Source organism: Hippocampus comes, unplaced genomic scaffold, assembly GCF_001891065.2.
Source record: "Hippocampus comes isolate QL1 unplaced genomic scaffold, H_comes_QL1_v1.1 scaffold86, whole genome shotgun sequence".
In the NCBI taxonomy this organism is placed as follows: Eukaryota; Metazoa; Chordata; class Actinopteri; order Syngnathiformes; family Syngnathidae; genus Hippocampus; species Hippocampus comes.
This window is the reverse complement of record NW_017805882.1, coordinates 1,784,724-1,805,022: the sequence shown is the minus strand read 5'-3', so window position 1 is coordinate 1,805,022 and position 20,299 is coordinate 1,784,724. Positions and strand designations below refer to the sequence as shown.

Genomic DNA, 20,299 nt, shown 5'->3' with positions numbered 1-20,299 from the left:
GCCAGTCTCGACGTAAGGCCCTCTAGCTAGCCCAGTAGGCAGATGAGAACAAGTCACGATACAGGATACAGATCACGAGTCTCAGACTCGTAATCTGATTGGCTATTGAAACCTGACTGGTGCCCGTTCATTTACAGCGCACAGGGGCCTGCTCTGTTTAATCTGAAGGCCCCGAGCAAGTTTAATTAACCTGGCAACACAAGCTAGATGAAATATGATTGGTTAAAAACTCCACCATAATAAATAAGTTATTTTTCGAGTGGCTTTCAATGTTATTCAAAAAAACATTGAAAGCCACTCAACTAAGTGGAAATAATATGACGTAAAGAATACAGAGAATAATTTTGTTAACATATTTATGAAAATAAAATAACAAATTTATGTTATTCTCAGAAAAGTAAATTTACTTTTCTGAGAATGTTTAGGCCAGCAGAGAAGGCCTTGCTGGCCCTCAGGGTCCGCCACTGGGTGTAACGGTGAAAGCGAATGCCTGTCTAGCTATATGTGCTGCGGTTATTAGCAACTCTAAAGATAAGTATCCAAAATGGATGGATGGATGGATGGATGGATGGATGGATGGATGGATGGATGGATGGATGGATGGATGGATGGAAACCAACCTGGTGTAATGCAGAATCACCATTTTTGGAACTCCATCCAAGTTTGTCCAATAGTATGAGAAAACCCGGAGATTGGTTCCACAGTGAGTAAGCAAAACGGTGGGGGGAAAACATCGCTCAACTGAAATGTTCAATGTCAATAAAGGAAAGCTGATTGAACAAAATAGTCTCTGTCCAATCGTGCAAATACTTTGAGTGGGCATAGAAGTGCATTTACAAACGTGAATGTTTTTTACAGTTGTGTGGTATGACAATATAGTCCTAAAAGAAATAATGAATGAATGAATTCCCATGTTGTTATTTGGAAGTATGGATGTGATCTCTTTACCGCCTTTGTTTTTTGAACATAAAATTCAACAGTAGTTTGTGAATTCAATTTTGCCCTCTGGTCTTTGTGAATGTACACAGCTGGAGCTTTGTCTCGTTTTAAATAACATATCCCAAAGTGTGGCAATTGTACCTAAGTAAACTGACCAATTATAAGTGGAATTGATATGGCAATAATACAAGTTCCTTTTCGCTGTATTCTGCATGTACACAAACACAAAAGGTCCCTTTTGACTTTCTTAGTGCAGGGTACATAAGAGGCCTCCGCACATACCAAATGCCGACTGTTGATTCTAAGCTGCCGCTAATCATACATTTGCACATACTTACATGTGACCGGCAATCCCCCACCTTTAGCCTTGACACAACTTTGATTGGAGGGGCACTGAAGAAAAACGGAGGTAGCATAAACACCGGTAATAGTCACTACTTGTTGCCAGAAGGCAGGATTCAGTAAACCACGGGGTTTTCGCTTTCATCATAGAATGTCTCCCTGATTCGACTTTATACTTTGCAGTATTTTAGTCATTTTATAAAGTTTAACATGTGAAAGCTAACGTCAAAATGCTAAATAATGGGATCTCATTTCCCCAAGCCGATAACAAGTAGGCTTTTTTCCCCCTCTTTTTGTCAATTCTCTACGCGCTGTCTTGCGGCGGAAGAACAGCTGTGAACCGAGCGTGTTTGTGTATCAAACTCCGGTGTCATACAAGACTCCGCATCTTGCTCAGAGATTAACTCCAGGTAATTAATCTGAGCTCGTTAGCCATATGGCAAGCACGTTCAGGCCAGAGCGCAGCCGAGGTGATCCAACTCCCGTGTACTCGCTAATATGCGTGGCATGGCCAAATGTATTTCTTAATGAACTTCACAATACGTTTATGCCTCGTGCTGTTGTCTGCACGGCTGCTAGTGTCGCCATAGTGCCGGCACACGTGACGTGACAATGTCTGAAAGGAAGCTTGCTGGGAGGGTGAGGTTTAAACTGATGTACCTCTCCCTTGCTGTTTCTGGAAGTAAAGGACGGCATTCAGGAGGAGGGGAAAAGGCAGTGCGGATTCTTTCCTTCCTGAGAGCGAGGGATGATACGAGGGCCAGGGGAGGAGAAAGACAGGTGTGGGGAGGAAGATAAGTTCTTTTCCCTTAGCCACACAGGAGATTGGGTGAACCAAAAAGGGAAAAGAAAGAAAAAGGACAGGTGAAATATTTTCCCCTGAGGCAGAGGAAATGAGGAAAAGTCAGAACTACCAGCCAGCTCTGTATGTGAGGAAAGGCCTAAACCATTCCCAGAGGGGAGGCTGGAACACCCTCCCTTTCTCTGAATGTGCCCACCAGTGATGGATAATATTAATGTTTACCTCCTTTGCTATTTTCTCGCTCCTCTGTGTTGTTTGTGTGAACACTGGAAAGGATGCCAGGCAGTTCTTAGTTGGCCTTCCAATACGTTCACCAAGTTAAAAAAAAACAAAAAAAACATTTCCTGGAGCAATCTATCCTTGCCCGACGCCCACAGCCCCATCACCAGTCCAACTAGTAATTCTTTGCCCCACAGTTTCCGATTTACAGCACGAGATTAAAAAGCAATGTTGCCAACAAAGTCCTGAAGAGGAACGTGAGGAGGAAGGGTAGACAGAACATCGTGTGGAGTTTCGTTCATCCAGAGAAATTTCCCTTTTGTTCCATTACCAACATACTTGAGGCTGGTTTCATCTGATCCATGTCAATTCATTTGCAACAAGAGACGATCCCATGATGAAAAAAAAAAACCTCAAAACAGTTCATCACATTTTTCCACTACTTATCATGTTCCGTGTCACGGGTGAGCTGAATCCTATCCCAGCTAACTTTGGCGCAGAGTTCAGTTGCATTGGGCACACTGCAGTCAATCACATGGCACGCAGACAACCACGCAATCCCATTCACGTTCACACCTTGTTTCACAATTTCAAGTAGCACAGAAGCCAAAACATGCAGAAATTGACAGAGCTAAGAGCTGCTTTGTAAGGGCAGAGGTACTAACCACATGCTCCACACTGGCAGATCACATCAGTGAATATATATATTTATATATATATATATATATATATAGGTTGATTTATTGTGCCAAATTACCAAACCTATTTCTTCTAGGGAAGGAACTGTCTCTCACATCTCCTTTGTACTAAGGTATTTAAAAGTGACACGAGATAGCTAAAGGGCTACATTTATAAGGTGTAAGCAGCTGTTCCATGAGGGATTACCAGCATCTGTCACACAACATGATCGTTTGAACTGGAATAGTGAAAGAAAGTAAAGGCCCGCATTGGTTATGGGGGCAACTGGGGAGGCGAAAATAATGGTTGTGACAGGAAGACGAGAGACAGAGCTGAAATAATACTGGATAGAGAAAAAAAAAAGGTGTGACATGAAAAAAGGCACGCCGAGCAGAGGGGAAGAGAGGTAAAGGAGGGGAGCGGAGGGGATGGATTGTGATTGGTGTGGAAGGAGTGGGGCCATGATTTCTTTCTTTCTTTCTTTCTTTGTCTTTCTCCCTCCCCCCCCCTCCCAAAAATGAACAAAATGTCACATTTATTTATATGTACAATTCTGTGCTGTTCCGCTTTAGGATTCTTTGCCCTTTTGTGTGTACTGTTCTCATTGTTTCACTATGTGAGTGAGAAAGTGTGTCAGCTGCTTGCATAGATGAAAGGTTGATGACAAAGAGTCTGGTTGCAGGGCAGACACCAGAGAAAGACAGCGTTCATAGGAGAAAGATACACTCTTTCCAAACGGAGCTGCTAGCTCAAAAAGCAGCTAATTCCCTTCCTTTGTGTTTCACCTCCCCTGGTTCCCTTCTGTCGTACATAACTGCGTTCTCCCCCACCTCTTTTGGCGCCTCTTTTCCATGTCTTGTAAATGCTGAAGCACATCAGGGAGCCTTGTTGTTGTGAGGTCTATCTTCCCCCAGCTGCTGTTTGCTGTTCCACCTCCTATACTTCCCTATTTTCTCCCCCCGCCTTTTCCCCATGTGTCTAGCAAGGTGTGCAACATTGACGTGGCAGTAAGGCAGCTTCCTTTATGTGCCGTCCGATGCGTGGCAACACATTTTGCTGCAACAGGCCAGCGCTTCCTGGGAGAGCAACTCAACCCTTGTGTCAGCGCTCTTTCGCCTCGTGATCCCCACTTTTGCTCATTACACTTATTTGCTCTTTGTGCACTCTCCACTGCCGCCCCCCCCTCCATCCCTCCTCTTTCGACTTGTTCTGCTTCAAAGATAAATTGTTGGTTCAGTCACACACGCGCACACAATCTCATATGACACAGGCTTCCCTGTCACATGCCACACTACAGTTTCTTCTTATTCGGTGGCTCCAAGTGAAAAGAATTGTACATATATATATATATATATATATAGGTTGATTTATTGTGCCAAATTACCAAACCTATTTCTTCTAGGGAAGGAACTGTCTCTCACATCTCCTTTGTACTAAGGTATTTAAAAGTGACACGAGATAGCTAAAGGGCTACATTTATAAGGTGTAAGCAGCTGTTCCATGAGGGATTACCAGCATCTGTCACACAACATGATCGTTTGAACTGGAATAGTGAAAGAAAGTAAAGGCCCGCATTGGTTATGGGGGCAACTGGGGAGGCGAAAATAATGGTTGTGACAGGAAGACGAGAGACAGAGCTGAAATAATACTGGATAGAGAAAAAAAAAAGGTGTGACATGAAAAAAGGCACGCCGAGCAGAGGGGAAGAGAGGTAAAGGAGGGGAGCGGAGGGGATGGATTGTGATTGGTGTGGAAGGAGTGGGGCCATGATTTCTTTCTTTCTTTCTTTCTTTGTCTTTCTCCCTCCCCCCCCTCCCAAAAATGAACAAAATGTCACATTTATTTATATGTACAATTCTGTGCTGTTCCGCTTTAGGATTCTTTGCCCTTTTGTGTGTACTGTTCTCATTGTTTCACTATGTGAGTGAGAAAGTGTGTCAGCTGCTTGCATAGATGAAAGGTTGATGACAAAGAGTCTGGTTGCAGGGCAGACACCAGAGAAAGACAGCGTTCATAGGAGAAAGATACACTCTTTCCAAACGGAGCTGCTAGCTCAAAAAGCAGCTAATTCCCTTCCTTTGTGTTTCACCTCCCCTGGTTCCCTTCTGTCGTACATAACTGCGTTCTCCCCCACCTCTTTTGGCGCCTCTTTTCCATGTCTTGTAAATGCTGAAGCACATCAGGGAGCCTTGTTGTTGTGAGGTCTATCTTCCCCCAGCTGCTGTTTGCTGTTCCACCTCCTATACTTCCCTATTTTCTCCCCCCGCCTTTTCCCCATGTGTCTAGCAAGGTGTGCAACATTGACGTGGCAGTAAGGCAGCTTCCTTTATGTGCCGTCCGATGCGTGGCAACACATTTTGCTGCAACAGGCCAGCGCTTCCTGGGAGAGCAACTCAACCCTTGTGTCAGCGCTCTTTCGCCTCGTGATCCCCACTTTTGCTCATTACACTTATTTGCTCTTTGTGCACTCTCCACTGCCGCCCCCCCCTCCATCCCTCCTCTTTCGACTTGTTCTGCTTCAAAGATAAATTGTTGGTTCAGTCACACACGCGCACACAATCTCATATGACACAGGCTTCCCTGTCACATGCCACACTACAGTTTCTTCTTATTCGGTGGCTCCAAGTGAAAAGAATTGTACACATGCACGCACATGCACGCTCAAGCATTAACACCCACACAAACTCACAGTCATACTCTGGCCCTTTATCCCCTTTGGGTAATCTGTTTACGGTGAGCTGGGGCCGTTTGCGGGAGAATTTAATTGAAACCGGGCTAATCTGATGATGGCACGGGGCAACAGAGCCCTCATAGCCCTGCGTCACCTCCAGTCAAGTTGCACCTTGTTGTCCGCCCACTCAATACCTCAATACTTAATTTCATGCCACACAGTTCGGTGCATTTTTGCCCACTCAAATCATGCCACGTGGATTGTTAAAGCACAATATGATATGCACCGTGTTCACTCGCTTCTGATCTTGTGTCTTTCTTATTAATGTGGCTCCCCTTTTAGCATCCCTCACCACTGAACAAGCATTTGTTTCTTTCTCGCCTCTCCATTCTTTCCAGGACGGCTACTACTCCCATCGACCGAAGGAGAAAAGCAGAGTGGACAGCAACAATGAGAACTCTGTACCAAAAGACTTTGATAACATAGACAACAGTAACTTTGGTGCACGCTCGCAGCCGCATCGGCAAACCGTCGGGGCCACCGGCAGGAGGCAGCAGCGAGAGCATCTGCAGGAGAAAGGTCACGGCCAGCAGCACGTCTGGCGTGACAACTCCCCCGGCCTGGTTCGCAGCTCCAATGAAGTGCTGCCTTTAAGCCACCAGCCGCTGGCGGTCGCCAACAACTCGCGCCCCGGTGGTCAAGGTGTGGCTGCAGGAGGGCCGCGGCATCGTGCCTCACACCAGGCCCAGCACCGGCATCAGCACCCTCACAAAAGGCAGGCGACTGCAGCGACCCTGGAGGTGACCTACGACCAACCACCCAAGTGTGAAATCAGTGGGAAGGAAGCCATCTCAGCTCTGTCCAGGGCCAAAAGCAAAGACTGCCGGCAGCAGATTGCTGAAGTCTACTGTAGACACAAGGAGGGCCAGTTAATGCCAGAGAAGGTCACACGCTACTGCCCCTTAGAAGGTGACTTCAGGAAAAATATTAATATTTTGTGGTCGTCATTTTTTTGTGTGAATATATGCAGTACACACCCACACTGAGACACACATACAGACTGTATTCTCACCAGGGTTATAATACTCTTGGATTTTTCGTGATAGTTATTTTGATTTTGTTTTGAATTGGGTTTTTTTAATTCACTTAGCTTTAATTTGTTTTTAAATGCAAGTTTATTCATTTAAATTGGCAGCGGGGGTGGGGGAGATGCTTCATTTTCGTTTAGTTTTTATTGATTTTATTTTATTTTATTTTTTAATATATGGAATATTTGGCGAGGGCAATATTTACCACAAAGGTTCACCACATACTGTGTTAAGTATAGTAAACTACAATACTCAAACAACAGTTTTGACCTTCCTTCTTAGGTGGCTACGGATATACAGCAATACCTTTTAACAGCAATACTTTTCATAAACTATAACAACCTTTATGTATGTTTCAGATTAATTGAAAAAAATCCTGGACTATTGCGAAATAATTGATGCCCCCATGAAAGCCAACAATATTTGTGTGTGTGTGTGTGTGTGTGTTTGTGTGTGTGTGTGTGTGTGTGTGTGTGTGTGTGTGTGTGTGTGTGTGTGTGTGTGTGTGCGTGCACGTGCGTTTGTGTGTGTGTGTCTAATTGGATTTGCAGAAAAATGGGGACGTTGTTTGTCTTCTCTCCAAATTGTTTCCAATTGTCATGTATTTGTTTTTTCAAACTGGCCATGAATCAAAGTTGTTCCTTTCTTTTTTCAAACCAGAAAACAGCCAAACATTCACACTTGTTTTTTTTTTTTTTCACCTTCTCTCCGGAGGTGGAGCCTGGCAACAATATCAGAGGACCACAACAAACCGGTGACAAACAGAGAACAGCATAGGTAGCATTTTGTAATGTTTTCCACCAGTAGCAGCTGTCAGAACAGCTTCACTGGACCTTGGCATATATTCTGTTAGTCTCTGTAAGACTGCTGGAGGCATGAACACCATTCGCTCACAAAAATTTATTATCTGCTGTTTTGATGATGGTGGGCAATGCTGTCTTCAATCCAAAATCACTCCAACATGCTCCCTCTGGGCCGGACCTGGGCAAAGTACAGCCCGTGGGCCACATCGCATTCTTTATCAAGCCAAAATAAATCGTAAAATATGTGGTGCTTGGATTTTTAAAGTGCTACTTTTATTTTGCTGTGTATGTCTGTGGGCGGTACCACTGAGCAAGAGCAACGACCGGAGTCATCAGAGTTGCCGAATTTACAACAATGTCGCAATATCTACCGACGGTAGACTTTTTCCACTCTTCCTGCATGTATTTTTCAAACAAACGATGGGTGACAATGCCACGTGTGTTCCTCATGTTGGCAACATTCCTGCACGGTGCAGGGAAGAGGGCCAGGGGGATTAACCTGTGATAATCATTTGGGAGTCTTGACTAGGAATGGTTAATAGGATTTAGCACACATCAGATTGTAGGAAAACTGATTTACATTTTTTTGTGAATGTTGCTTGAATCGTGATCCAAGATAATGTTCATTGAATTTTAATGATTGCTTACAATTTGATCATTTTTATTTCCTAATTGTAATGACTTACACCATATTCACACAACTAGCAGGTTATTTAAACTTAAATGCAATTTAACTTAATTTGGGGAAATTTTCATATGAAAGAAGAGCCTTGACCATAATCGCACAAAACTTGATTTGGGATGAAAAACATTTCATTTATAAATCTCATCGCACTTGAATTGTGACTTTGTACCCTTGAAACATAAAGAAATATTAGCTTCCTTAGTCTGCAACAACCTACCTGAATAATACTGCCAAACATCCAGGCTTCGATATGGCTGACAGCTCAGTCGACTGTACACACGAGCTGCATCTATATTCTCTCGTCCTTTTGCATCTCGCTCTGTCTCTTGCCATTCGTCGGGGACAGGTACAGGATTTTTTTTTTTCTCTCCCGGAGCTAAAGGGGATGGGGGTTGAACGATACATAGGGGAGGTGAGAAACAAATTAATCAATCTATTTTAGACCATCCTGAGGATAAGCGGTTTGTATAATGGATGGATGGATGACTATCACCGCTTCGCCCCGCTGTAGCGCCACCCCTGTCATTCGTGCTGTCTCTCCACCTAAACATTCCTCCACTGGATGCATGGAGCGGAAGTGTACTGATGCTCGTCGCTCTCAATCGCCACAACTTTCTTGTATGAGTGGCCATTCTCAAGTGGGGAGGAAACACGAGCCGTTGTATTTACACAGATGGTGTAATAATACTGCCAAACATCCAGGCTTCGATATGGCTGACAGCTCAGTCGACTGTACACACGAGCTGCATCTATATTCTCTCGTCCTTTTGCATCTCGCTCTGTCTCTTGCCATTCGTCGGGGACAGGTACAGGATTTTTTTTTTTCTCTCCCGGAGCTAAAGGGGATGGGGGTTGAACGATACATAGGGGAGGTGAGAAACAAATTAATCAATCTATTTTAGACCATCCTGAGGATAAGCGGTTTGTATAATGGATGGATGGATGACTATCACCGCTTCGCCCCGCTGTAGCGCCACCCCTGTCATTCGTGCTGTCTCTCCACCTAAACATTCCTCCACTGGATGCATGGAGCGGAAGTGTACTGATGCTCGTCGCTCTCAATCGCCACAACTTTCTTGTATGAGTGGCCATTCTCAAGTGGGGAGGAAACACGAGCCGTTGTATTTACACAGATGGTGTTGGAATGAACACAACATGTCAGCAGGCACTTGCTGTCCTTCGAGAACAAAAGAAGGCACAGGGACATTGCAACTTTTGTCCACTCTCCTTCCAAATAGCAATGGTGTCATGTCTCCATCTCACAGCAACTCACCACCCCATTCAAATGGCCGGTTGATCAAAGACACCAAGAAATGGAAACGGCCTTTCCCCTGGTTGCTGGCCTGATAACAACGCCGCAGCTAAATTAAACCATTTGTCTGTCTTACTGTCCTTCTGCCTGCCTGCTCACCGCCAATTTGTTCTCGCTTGCTCTTCCCTCCTGTATTCCCATCCCAATTCAAGTCCTAACCTTGTTAGCACAAAATTGTCCAATTTGATTTGATCAGTGTAGCGTCCTTGAGGCATTGACTGGATTAGCAATTGTGTTAGAACTGATATTTGCATCATTGAATGCTGGAGGAACATGGTCAATCTCTTTGTCTACCATATGCTAACTTGGCTGGTGATGATAAGTTTGGCTTGTGATACTCCAGGGCTTGGCAGGGCATTTGTACAGTAGCAATAGTGGGAACTTTTGGTGAGCTGATCTTTTGAATCAGCTGTGTTAGAACAGGCTAACATATAAAACAGGGTGGATCGGGGCTCACGAGGATCGGACCTGGAGACCCCTAGTGCGGGCATTTCTTGGCAATAAACTGCTACAGGCAGGTCCATGGGACATCGACACGATTCTCCTCTTTTTGGCTCAAGGCACCACCACAGTGGATTTGAAATGAAACAGACAAGTTCTGCGTCAACGCATTTTGGCAACCATGAAATATTAAATGAATGAAACGTGTGCATCTGCGGTCCACGTGCAAGTCCACGTGTTGTACGCATGATGCGAAAAGACTCAATAGACGGTGACTTATATCCACAATGTCTAATACAGTGCCTGTGTTGGTGGGAGCAATAAAACTTTAGCACTTTCACTAATGCGACCAAATTCAATTGTTACTCATACACGCTGAAAAACACATCTGCGACCATTCTGGTATCTTGAGCCCTGCCGAAACAGTTCAGAATTCATCTTGCTGCTTTTGTCATTAGTCACATCATCAATAAATACAAGGCAATCAGTTCCAATTGGCTGTCACTCTTGCCCATGCCATGAGATGACCACAACCATGTTTCATTGTTTCAGTAGTGTAGTATAAAGACAAAATTTGTACTGCAAACTCCAGCTCGAGTTAGTATGTAACTACTTTTACCTGAATGCGCAATGTTGCTTGCGTAGCAAGCATGCAGCGTGGATGTGATTCTGCAAGCCCTGAGCTTTAAGCTGTTTAATGACACCCCAGTTGGTGTTAACTGTAAAACAGATCACAAAACAATTTCACACATTGTGTATTTAAATAGATAACATTCTTCGTTTTTATAACATTGCTAATGCTAAATTCAATGGAGGATCCCATTGAAATACCAATGGGAAATTACATTGACTTTGGGAGTGATCTCAATCAAAATAATCATGATTATTATGTTTCCATAATTGTCCATCCCTAGTACAACACAATGCAAAAATCTTGGACCATAACAAACTACTTTTATGACTTTTTCTCACAGCAGTCATTTTGACAAAAACAAAACAAAAAAATCAGTGCATTACGCCAAACATTACCATGACCAAGAAAGGACTAAGAATCCATTACATTTTGATGAAAGTGTGAATAAAAGTGTGGATATAAAAATATATGTTCATTATTTGACTAACTGGCATCAATGGAACCATCCAACCCCCAGACTCATAATGGCAACCCCATCTGTATGTCATCCTCCAGCGACCAGGAAGTACCGGTAATATGCATACTAATAAAAATTTAAAAAATGGACAAACAAATGCTAAAAGAGGATTTTTATTCTTTAATTCAGCAGGTCGGCCTCGATGGCAGTCTCTATTCTATTAAGTGACAACAACAAAAAATAATGAGAAGAAGAAGAATTTCATTGGTGCTCGAATTTTGCGGAGCGCTGTATTTGTACACCACCCGTGTGTTAAAGTACAGATTCCACTAAAGTAATACATACCATTTTCACAGCATGGACAAACAAATTCCAAGCTCCTGTCTTTTCACTTTTATCCAGATCAGTTGCATTTTGGTAACGTTATGCACTCTACTTCATTTGTAATTATAAATTACCATTACAACATACTTTTGCACTGTAAATAGTGTTCTTATTTTTTTAGTGTCCAAATACAACAAAGAGTGGTAGCGTAAGCCCTGTGCATGGAAATGCATTTCTCAATAAGTAGGTATTTTAGTTATTTATTTATTCAAAAGACACCGATGTCTGATCTCGTAAATTGATGAATTGACATAGATTGGGGATATTTACTCTTATTTTATGTCTACCTCAAATGAGTATTTAAAACTGATGTTATGCAAGATAAGACAAGAGAAGGGTGAAAACAGATAAGGGAGCTGTACTTAAAGGGATTTATGCAGACAGGAAGAATGATGAAGACTCTCCAGCTCAAGAGGAGAGATTTTTTTTCCCTTGCTGTCCTGTCAATTTTGTTGTGGGTCAAAATGAGTCAACGGTGAAATCATAAATGCTTCACAAAAGTGATAGCTCAAATGAAGTTCACACACTGACTGTAGCAGTGCTCATTAGTTCAGCTATCTCATATGGCACACATTCAGTATCCTTTGTGAAACAACTGGCCCAATTATCCATGTGTAAAACAAACCAGTGAACCTTCTTAGCCGGCCAGTAATTAGCATTCAGTCTAAGACAAAGTACAAATATTTCCCCTTTGGGATCTCTGAAGTAGAGTGAAGTGCAACAAACAAGTAACAGGGAGTGTCAGGACGTAATGATAGTTGTAATCAGGTTGTTAACCCAAATTGTCTTTGGACAATGCCCTGCCGGACCTTAAATTTAGATCGCGTCTGTTAAATAGTGGGGGTGAAGGCTTCTTATACCAGTCTGATACTTGGCTGTTAAATCACAGTAATTACAGGGCCCCGAGGGGCCAGACACTGTGTTGAGTCAGGATGGACATTTTGGGAAATATGACCTCTAGGGAATACACAGCTTCTCTAGTCCTTCTTCGTCTTGACTATAGACAGGCTGGAGGGAACCAAAGCCCTGAATTACAGCCATTAATCTTCTTAAGACATGACATTGTAAACAAACATGTCATAACAGCCTGTTGTGTGCATTTGTTTTAATGACAAACAAGTCAATCATTGTCCATCATACACTTTCGAGATTGTCAGCTCACAACCTCAACAAGTTTGCAAGGGAAGGTTTAAAGGCGCAACGGGAAGTAATGTGAGGCTGCCAATAACACTACAGATGTGTTTGATAGTGAGTTGACAGGCCGTGGCATTTGCTTTCATTATTTTGTTGTTTCTGTAAAATACAAGTTGACTTCCAAGGCTTGTGTTTTTAATGCATTAATTGTCCCTGTATTTGGCCCCCGAAATAGTTGTTATTTTGTCTGATAAGCTGATTAGCCTGACTCTTCATGTTGACATTTTTAACGGAACCTCTGGAAAGAAAAAAAAAAAGTACTGTGTACATTCTCATTTTAAACTCAGTTGATGTCTAACACCAAGTGACCGTCACCGGGAACAAGGACGTGAATTAAGAGTTATAATACGGTTCACACTTACACCACCACTTAAAGTGTTCCTCAGCACCCTTGTTGGATAGTATTTCTATTAATTTCACAGAGCTACCAAATGTTAGGGATTGTCAGTTATGAAATCATTGAACGCCAACTCTTTACAGCTGGGACGCTGATTGTTCCAGATAGTTTAAAAAAAAATCCAGGATCCAACAGTAGCGGGCCAGCAAGACGCTGACTTGTAGTGCGATGAAATTAACACTACATTGTAAAAAAGAAAGAAAAAATAACTTCTTTTCATATTGAAGAATGCTTGGTGCACCCTCTTTTGCGCTGCGCCAGGTCCCTGCGAGCTATGGCTGGCTAGCTGGCGAAACAATCCAGCGCAGCAAATTCACATTGCCTCTGGTGTCAACACAGCACAAGTCACGAATCATTGCATCCGCGGCAATGAATCAGCAAAATGTTTCAAGAAAACATAGAAAAATCGACATGATATGTATTTTTACATACAGTATTTTTTTTGGTCTCTTCTGTATTGTGGCTGGTTTAGTTCATTTTTATACCATTCACTGCATCACCAAAAATGAATTGAAATGGGGAGCGGCGTGATTTCCCTTATTCGCCACTCGAGCAAAGGGCCTATCTGTCCTTCAAAATTGCCCTGGCAAACTCCACGGCAAAATTCACGGGTACAAAGTACAAATGCCAAATGCTCCAATCCCACTATTTTCTTTGCGACCAGTTATGCATATGATAGTTTACAGTATTATCACAACATTGCTTGCCAGATAAATGCAAGGGAACCCCCCCACCCCCAAAAAAACAAACAAGTGGCAGCGTAGCAAAGGTTAGCAGGCTTGCCCCTTTTGCTTGACCCTGAGTAGAAGAAACAAAGTATTTTGTTGGTTTCTGTACTAAATACCAATGTCAACAACGTCACGCAAAACAACTATGAACCCCCAGCCCATGTCAAGAAAACAGCTGGATCAGTGACTGTGACACAACAAAACGGAAGATCAGTCATCATATCAAGTCCCACTGATTGTGTAAATCCCCCTGGCATCGGCACTTTGATTTGTAGTGTGTGAAGAAGGATAATCAAACTCTTTCATGAGAGGCAAGTCGGCCACGGTCGCTGAGGGACAATTTTCCAAAACACAAAAAAAGTGTGACTGTGAGTGTGAATGCTCGTTTGTCAATGTGTGCCCTGCGATTGGCTTGCTACCAGTTCAGGGTGTACCTCGTCTGCTGCCCGAAAACAACTGGGATGGGCTCCAGTGTGCCCACCACCCTGGTGAGGATAAAGCGGTTTAGTTCAACAAGTTTCCAATCTACATCGTTTCACCAGCAATTGTGGATAATGCCGACAAGAGGAGACAGTTGTACACACATTAGATTGCACTGAATAGAAACCACAATTTTGTCCACACTTCAAATTTCTATTCCAATCTATTAACAATGCTACTTGTTTCTTGGGAAAATAGAGTTTTAATGTTGACTTTTGAGATCTGGTGACACGTGCTTTGTTTAATACAGTTGAAAACAGAATTGGTAGAGGCTAATTCAATGCAATGATTCAGATATATTTGATGATGGCACCCTTCAATCTCATTTCCTTTGATTCAGCCTGCAACCGTGTGCACCATTCCAAGGTTGATGCAATAAAGACGTTACAATTACAAATACTGAAGCCATCTTTAACGATTATGGTGATGGAGTAATGATTATGTTGTGCAGTAGGCTATGCATAATTCCTTTTTATCTGATCACATATACAGGGTACACTGCAATAACTGTCCTGCGCTAATGTGCTTGAGAAAATGTGAAAAATATGGACATTTGGACAAATTGTTCTTGGAACTGAATTTCTATAGGTTGCCAGCTCTGCTTTGGACAAGAAATTCCATCCATCCACAATAACGAAGCTTATAGCTGAACACCTTTATTTCTGTACAAGCCATCTGTTACATTTTGCCATCATTAAAATAAATACATAAATAAAAGGTCTGTGATGATAATTGTATGTATTTTTTGTTTTTTGTTGTTGTTGGTACAGGGAAAGCCAATGCAAATGTCCAGTGGGATGAAGACTCTGCGGAGAGCTTCCCATCAAATCCAGTGCGAATAGCATTTGTCTTGGTGGTGCATGGTCGCGCTTCTCGTCAGTTTCAGCGTCTCCTCAAAACCATCTACCACACGTCCCACTACTACTACATACACGTGGATCAGGTGAGCTCTGGTTAACGTGAAAGCAATCAAAGGAAAGGTTTCACAGCAGACCTCCACTGAATTATTCCATTAAAAAAAAAATAATAATAATTCTCTTTAACTGTGGATTTTACAAAGGGCAGGGACTTTACCAAATACGTTCACATGACATTACCAATATGTCTGAACAACGATATCAATGATTTCACATGACTTTGCAGTTATGTTTCCTCCACGTTCGCCGTTATCTTGTTCGAGTAGACAATTCCTGTACCGTACGCATGTTTGAAGACATTTGCTAAAAACGTGCAGAGATGGAGAACTGTGGTGTGCACATTTGTGGAGATTGTTATTGAACCACCGGTAATTGTCTCACGTGTATGCACAACATGTTCACAATCCATCAACTTTTTTGTAAATTGCTGCTCTGAATGGTTGTTGTTGTTTGTTGCAGCGCTCCAACTACCTCCATCGGCAGGTAAAGGCCTTAGCGGCTCAATACCCCAACGTGAGGGTGACACCATGGCGCATGGCCACCATCTGGGGGGGTGCCAGTCTCCTGACCATGTATCTTCGAAGTATGGCTGACCTGTTGTCCATGAGGGACTGGAGCTGGGATTTCTTCATCAACCTCAGTGCTGCCGACTACCCCATCAGGTAAAGGAGGGGCCCTCACGAGATCATCCATAAACTTGAGGGTGGGAGCCATTGGGTCTGGGCTCCAGTGGTTCGTTCACTGTGAGCTTTGAATAAAGAGTCACTCCAAACCAAACAGATCAATGAAGTCAAACGTCTGCTTCTCCACCGCTTGCCTCCTCACACCTTCTTTTCCAAGTCTTTGTTTCCTTGCTTGTTCTCCATTCGAGGGGCTACATGTTGACCTGATTACAATTTAATTGCCCAGGCTCAATACATATTGACTTTCTCCGCCTGCAGTGTACTTGATGGTCCAAAAACCCGATCTCAATTGTTGAACATGTTTCTTTGAAGAGGCTGTAGAAGGTAATTAAAGGCCACAAAGCTCAAGTGAACTGGGCTTCATGTCATCCAAGGCAACTTGGGGAGAAATTTGGGGGTAGGGGGGAGACGTCCTTTATGTGAGTTTATTGTTCTTCTGGGATTTCAGGCTCTGCTGCATTTTTGAAGAAGCCATGCAGTAACTAATTAAAATGCTTCTAAAAGTGGTGGGAGGGAGTTATCTCTCCTGCGCAGCCAGATGTCCACCAGTTGGATTTAGACGAGTTGTTATAATGGACAGAGCCAAGTAGGATCTGATGTTTTCCAAAACAGCAGCCAAGAAATTGAATTTTCTCAGTTTAATCACGTCCCTGCCATCGTATTGATGCATGCTGTCAATACTGTATGTTTCTGCGCCATGTCTGAGTTCATGTCTTGCATCACGCTACATGCTCACATATTTATCCTGTCACTGCATGATTAAATGCATTTGTGATTGTGCCAAGGCACTATTTTGCTCTTATTTTGCATCCTCATTTGCATGAGGTTGATGGAAGTGGAAAATAGCTGACGATGGAGATTTTAAGACCCATCTGTTTGGAAATGAAACGATTGATGGCGCAAAAGAGGGAATTGAGATACACAAAATGACAGGGAAGAGGGAGGGGGACAGATCAATTGTGGTGGTGGTGGTGGGGGGAGGGGGGTGGATGTTTTGGATTTGTGTGATTCGGAAATATGTAAATTTTAGTCTGGTATCATTGCAGAGGAAGTGTATTTGTAACAGCTTGGATTTGACAATGCCAACTGGGAAATGTGGTCTATTATTTTTGTCTTATTAATATGTGATCAAGTGTCTGGGGAGTGTTTTTAAGGTGTTTAGTGTGTGTGTGTGTGTGTGTGTGTGTGTGTGTGTGTGTGTGTATGTGTGTGTGCGTGTGCGTGTGCGTGTGCGTGTGTGTGTGTGCATGTTGAGATGCTCTCATCTCTTCACCTGAAATTGATAAACGCTACGAAATAAATGCAATTTTCGTTCATTTTCCTAAATAGTCAATGTCCATCCATCCATCCATCCATCCATTTTCCGATCCGCTTTATCCTCACAAGAGTCGCGGGGCGTGCTGGAGCCTATCCCAGCTGTCTTTGGGCAGTATAGGCTGGGCACACCCTGAACTGGTTGCCAGCCAATCGCAGGGCAGACATAGATGAACAACCATCCACGCTCACACTCACACCTAGGGACAATTTAGACCAGTGGTTCCGAACCTGGGTTTGATGGAACCCCAGGGGGTTACTCGGTCTCAGTGGTTCGACGGAGCCTCCACCATGGAGGTTAAAACACACCCGACTCAACATGTCAATTAGTTATGACACGCCCGCTTGGCCATCACTGGCTGCAGATGATCACATTACATTGCTTCTCCAATCAGTGTTGCAGAAAATTTAGTTCGCTCAGTAGTCACTGGGTGACTGTCGTGATAGTACGTCGTGTGATTTTTTTTTTTGAATGTTTTAATACATGCTAACTATGTCGAGTAAAAAAAAAACAAAGTGGTCGGTCGAATATGTGGCACATGGATTCACATGCATCACAGAACATGATGGGACTCAGCATCCTATCTGCATGATTTGTCATGCCAGGTTGAGCAACTCTAGTCTCGCTCCGGCAAAACGGAAGTAACACTTCTTGAATCAGATTTTTATTTTTCAGTAATGAAGGGTTCAACGAATGTGCATATGAACTGGTTGGGTTCGGTACCTCTAATAAGGTTGAGAACCACTCATTTAGGTTGTTCAATCATCCTGCCATGCATGTTTTTGGAACGTGTGAAGAAACCGGAGTACCCGGAGAAAATCCACACAGGCACGGGGAGAACATGCAAACTCTATACAGGAAGGCCCGAGCTGGAATCGAACCCGGTACCCCTACACACTGCAAGGTTGACGCGCTAACCACTGGCCCACCCGGCCGCTGTCATCTTCTATGATATTGTATTTTGGGAGCAAAACCACCACAATGAAAATTACTGAAATTTGTTTTAACAACTGTTGAAAAAAATGAAACTTATAGGTTATAAAGAAAAAAAAACTGTCCTATATCTGTTATAGCACACTGATTTTTGATTGACTGATTGATTGATTTTTAAGGAACGGTTATTTCCTGCGATTGGCTGTCAACCGGTTCAAGGTGGACCCCGCCTACTGCCCAAAGACGGCTGGGATAGGCTCAGGCCCGCGCTCGACCCTCGTGAGGATAAAGCGGTTCATAAAATGGACGAGTGGAAATGTGATTTAATTATCTTTATCCATTGAGTTACATGGGAGCCCCTCTTCAATATCACCTGAACAATGCTGTCATTCACTGAATTTGTCAATCCATAAAAATAGTCTTTGTGTAATTATGAGTTGAGTCCAGTGCAACTTTTTCTCCTTCTAAACATTGGTTCGATCTGTCCAAAGTACAGCTTAATACATTAATCTTTGGAGGATCTTGGATCAATAAGCTCTTGGGACTCCAGAGACACCAGCACCTTCAAATACCAACTTGGTGCCCAATCAGTGGCTTCTTAAAGCATCTGTAGCACAAAGTAAAATTAGAATTATCACATCTAATTAAGTTATGGGGCGGCCCGGTAGTCAAGCGGTTGCACGTCGACTTCACAGTGCAGAGGTACCGGGTTCGATTCCAGCTCCGGCCTTCCAGTGTGGAGTTTGCATGTTCTCCCCGTGCTTGCATGGGTTTTCTCCGGGTCCTCCAGTTTCCTCCGACATTCCCAAAACATGCATGGCAGGCTGATTGAACAGTCTAAATTGTCCCTAGGTGTGAGTGTGAGTGCGGATGGTTGTTCGTTTCTGTGTGCCCTGCGATTGACTGGCAACTGGTTCAGGGTGTCCCCTGCCTACTGCCCGAAGACGGCTGGGATAGACTCCAGCACCCACCGCGACCCTAGTGAGGATAAAGCGGTTCGGAAAATGAATGAATAAATGAAGTTATGCACATCCAGGGTTCCTTGGCACACTACTGTCCAATTTGACTTCATTTATCAGAAAATTACTTGAATACAGTTCCATCTTTGTACGTTCTTATTCACATGTTCCATTAAACAGGCCCAGATTTCACACAGAGTGAGTACATGCATGAGTAAATTGATATTGTGCTTTTTGCGACATGTTTGGTGCTATGCCATGAGATATTTCAAATGTAAAATGGGTGCCTTGGCTTAATAAAGGATGACAAACACTCATCTAAATTGATAGGAGAAAAAAATACAATGGTGCCTTGAAATGCCTTGAGAAAAACTCCACATTAAACGTTTATTCAACTTAATCCTACCTGCCAAATAACCTATAATTCAATGTTGGGCTCAATCATCTGCTCTATTCATCCAACATGTTGAAATCCTGAGTCTGTCTTCGTTTCAATCCAGGTTGGAGAACACTGGTTGCCAGTCTTTCCATTGTGACCATAGAGTATTGGCAAGAATCCAAACGGGTGAAGGAGTTGAGGGTGGTCTCTCCTGCACGGCCCCGTCCTGACTACTGCTGTTGTTATCAGTGGGACGGGAGACAAGCATTATTTCCCCTCTAATTCCCTGATAATGTCTGTCCTGCCGCATGGCTGCCTCTCAAAGGCAAACGCAGAGCCACTCACACCAATGGGGCGTTGTGTGTGTGTGTGTGTGTGTGTGTGTGTGTGTGTGTGTGTGTGTGTGTGTGTGTGTGTGTGTGTGTCCAGAGAGGCCAAAAGATGAGTTACACGCATGCGTTGCCAAAGAGTGTGACCCTCTTTCCCAGCCTTTTATCTACACAGTCTCCCTGCGCTTACCTTTTTCCCTTTTAAGCCCCTTTCATTGACTTTCCAGCAGTGCTGAAAACGATTGAGCTTTGTGAGCAGGATGCTTGTCTTTAATTTTGTGACTGATGTGCTAATATTATTGCAAGTCGTTTGTTGTGATATGAAGTTGTCATCCTTGAAATCATTGACTCCTTTTATAAGTATGAAACAAAATGTAAGAACACCTTGCAAGTTAAAATGTTTTTTTTTTTTTTTAATCAATTTCTTCTGACAGAGATGATACTGTAAAAGTGATCTTTGTCAAATGCGCTTGAGTGTCTAGCAATAATCCGTCAACTGTAACATTGCACCATTCCACCCCGGGATCATC

At 43.2% G+C, this 20,299-nt stretch overlaps 1 protein-coding gene across 1 annotated transcript in view; it reads left to right on the top strand.

Annotated features, from left to right (window-relative positions):
- xylt1 (xylosyltransferase I) overlaps window positions 1–20,299 on the top strand; it is an 82,003-nt gene that overhangs the window by 31,061 nt on the left and 30,643 nt on the right. Inside the window, exons 2-4 of the mRNA XM_019889501.1 lie at window positions 6,050–6,620; window positions 15,025–15,197; window positions 15,631–15,833. Coding sequence (XP_019745060.1) covers window positions 6,050–6,620; window positions 15,025–15,197; window positions 15,631–15,833 — 947 coding nt within the window. The remainder of the gene's footprint in view (window positions 1–6,049; window positions 6,621–15,024; window positions 15,198–15,630; window positions 15,834–20,299) is intronic.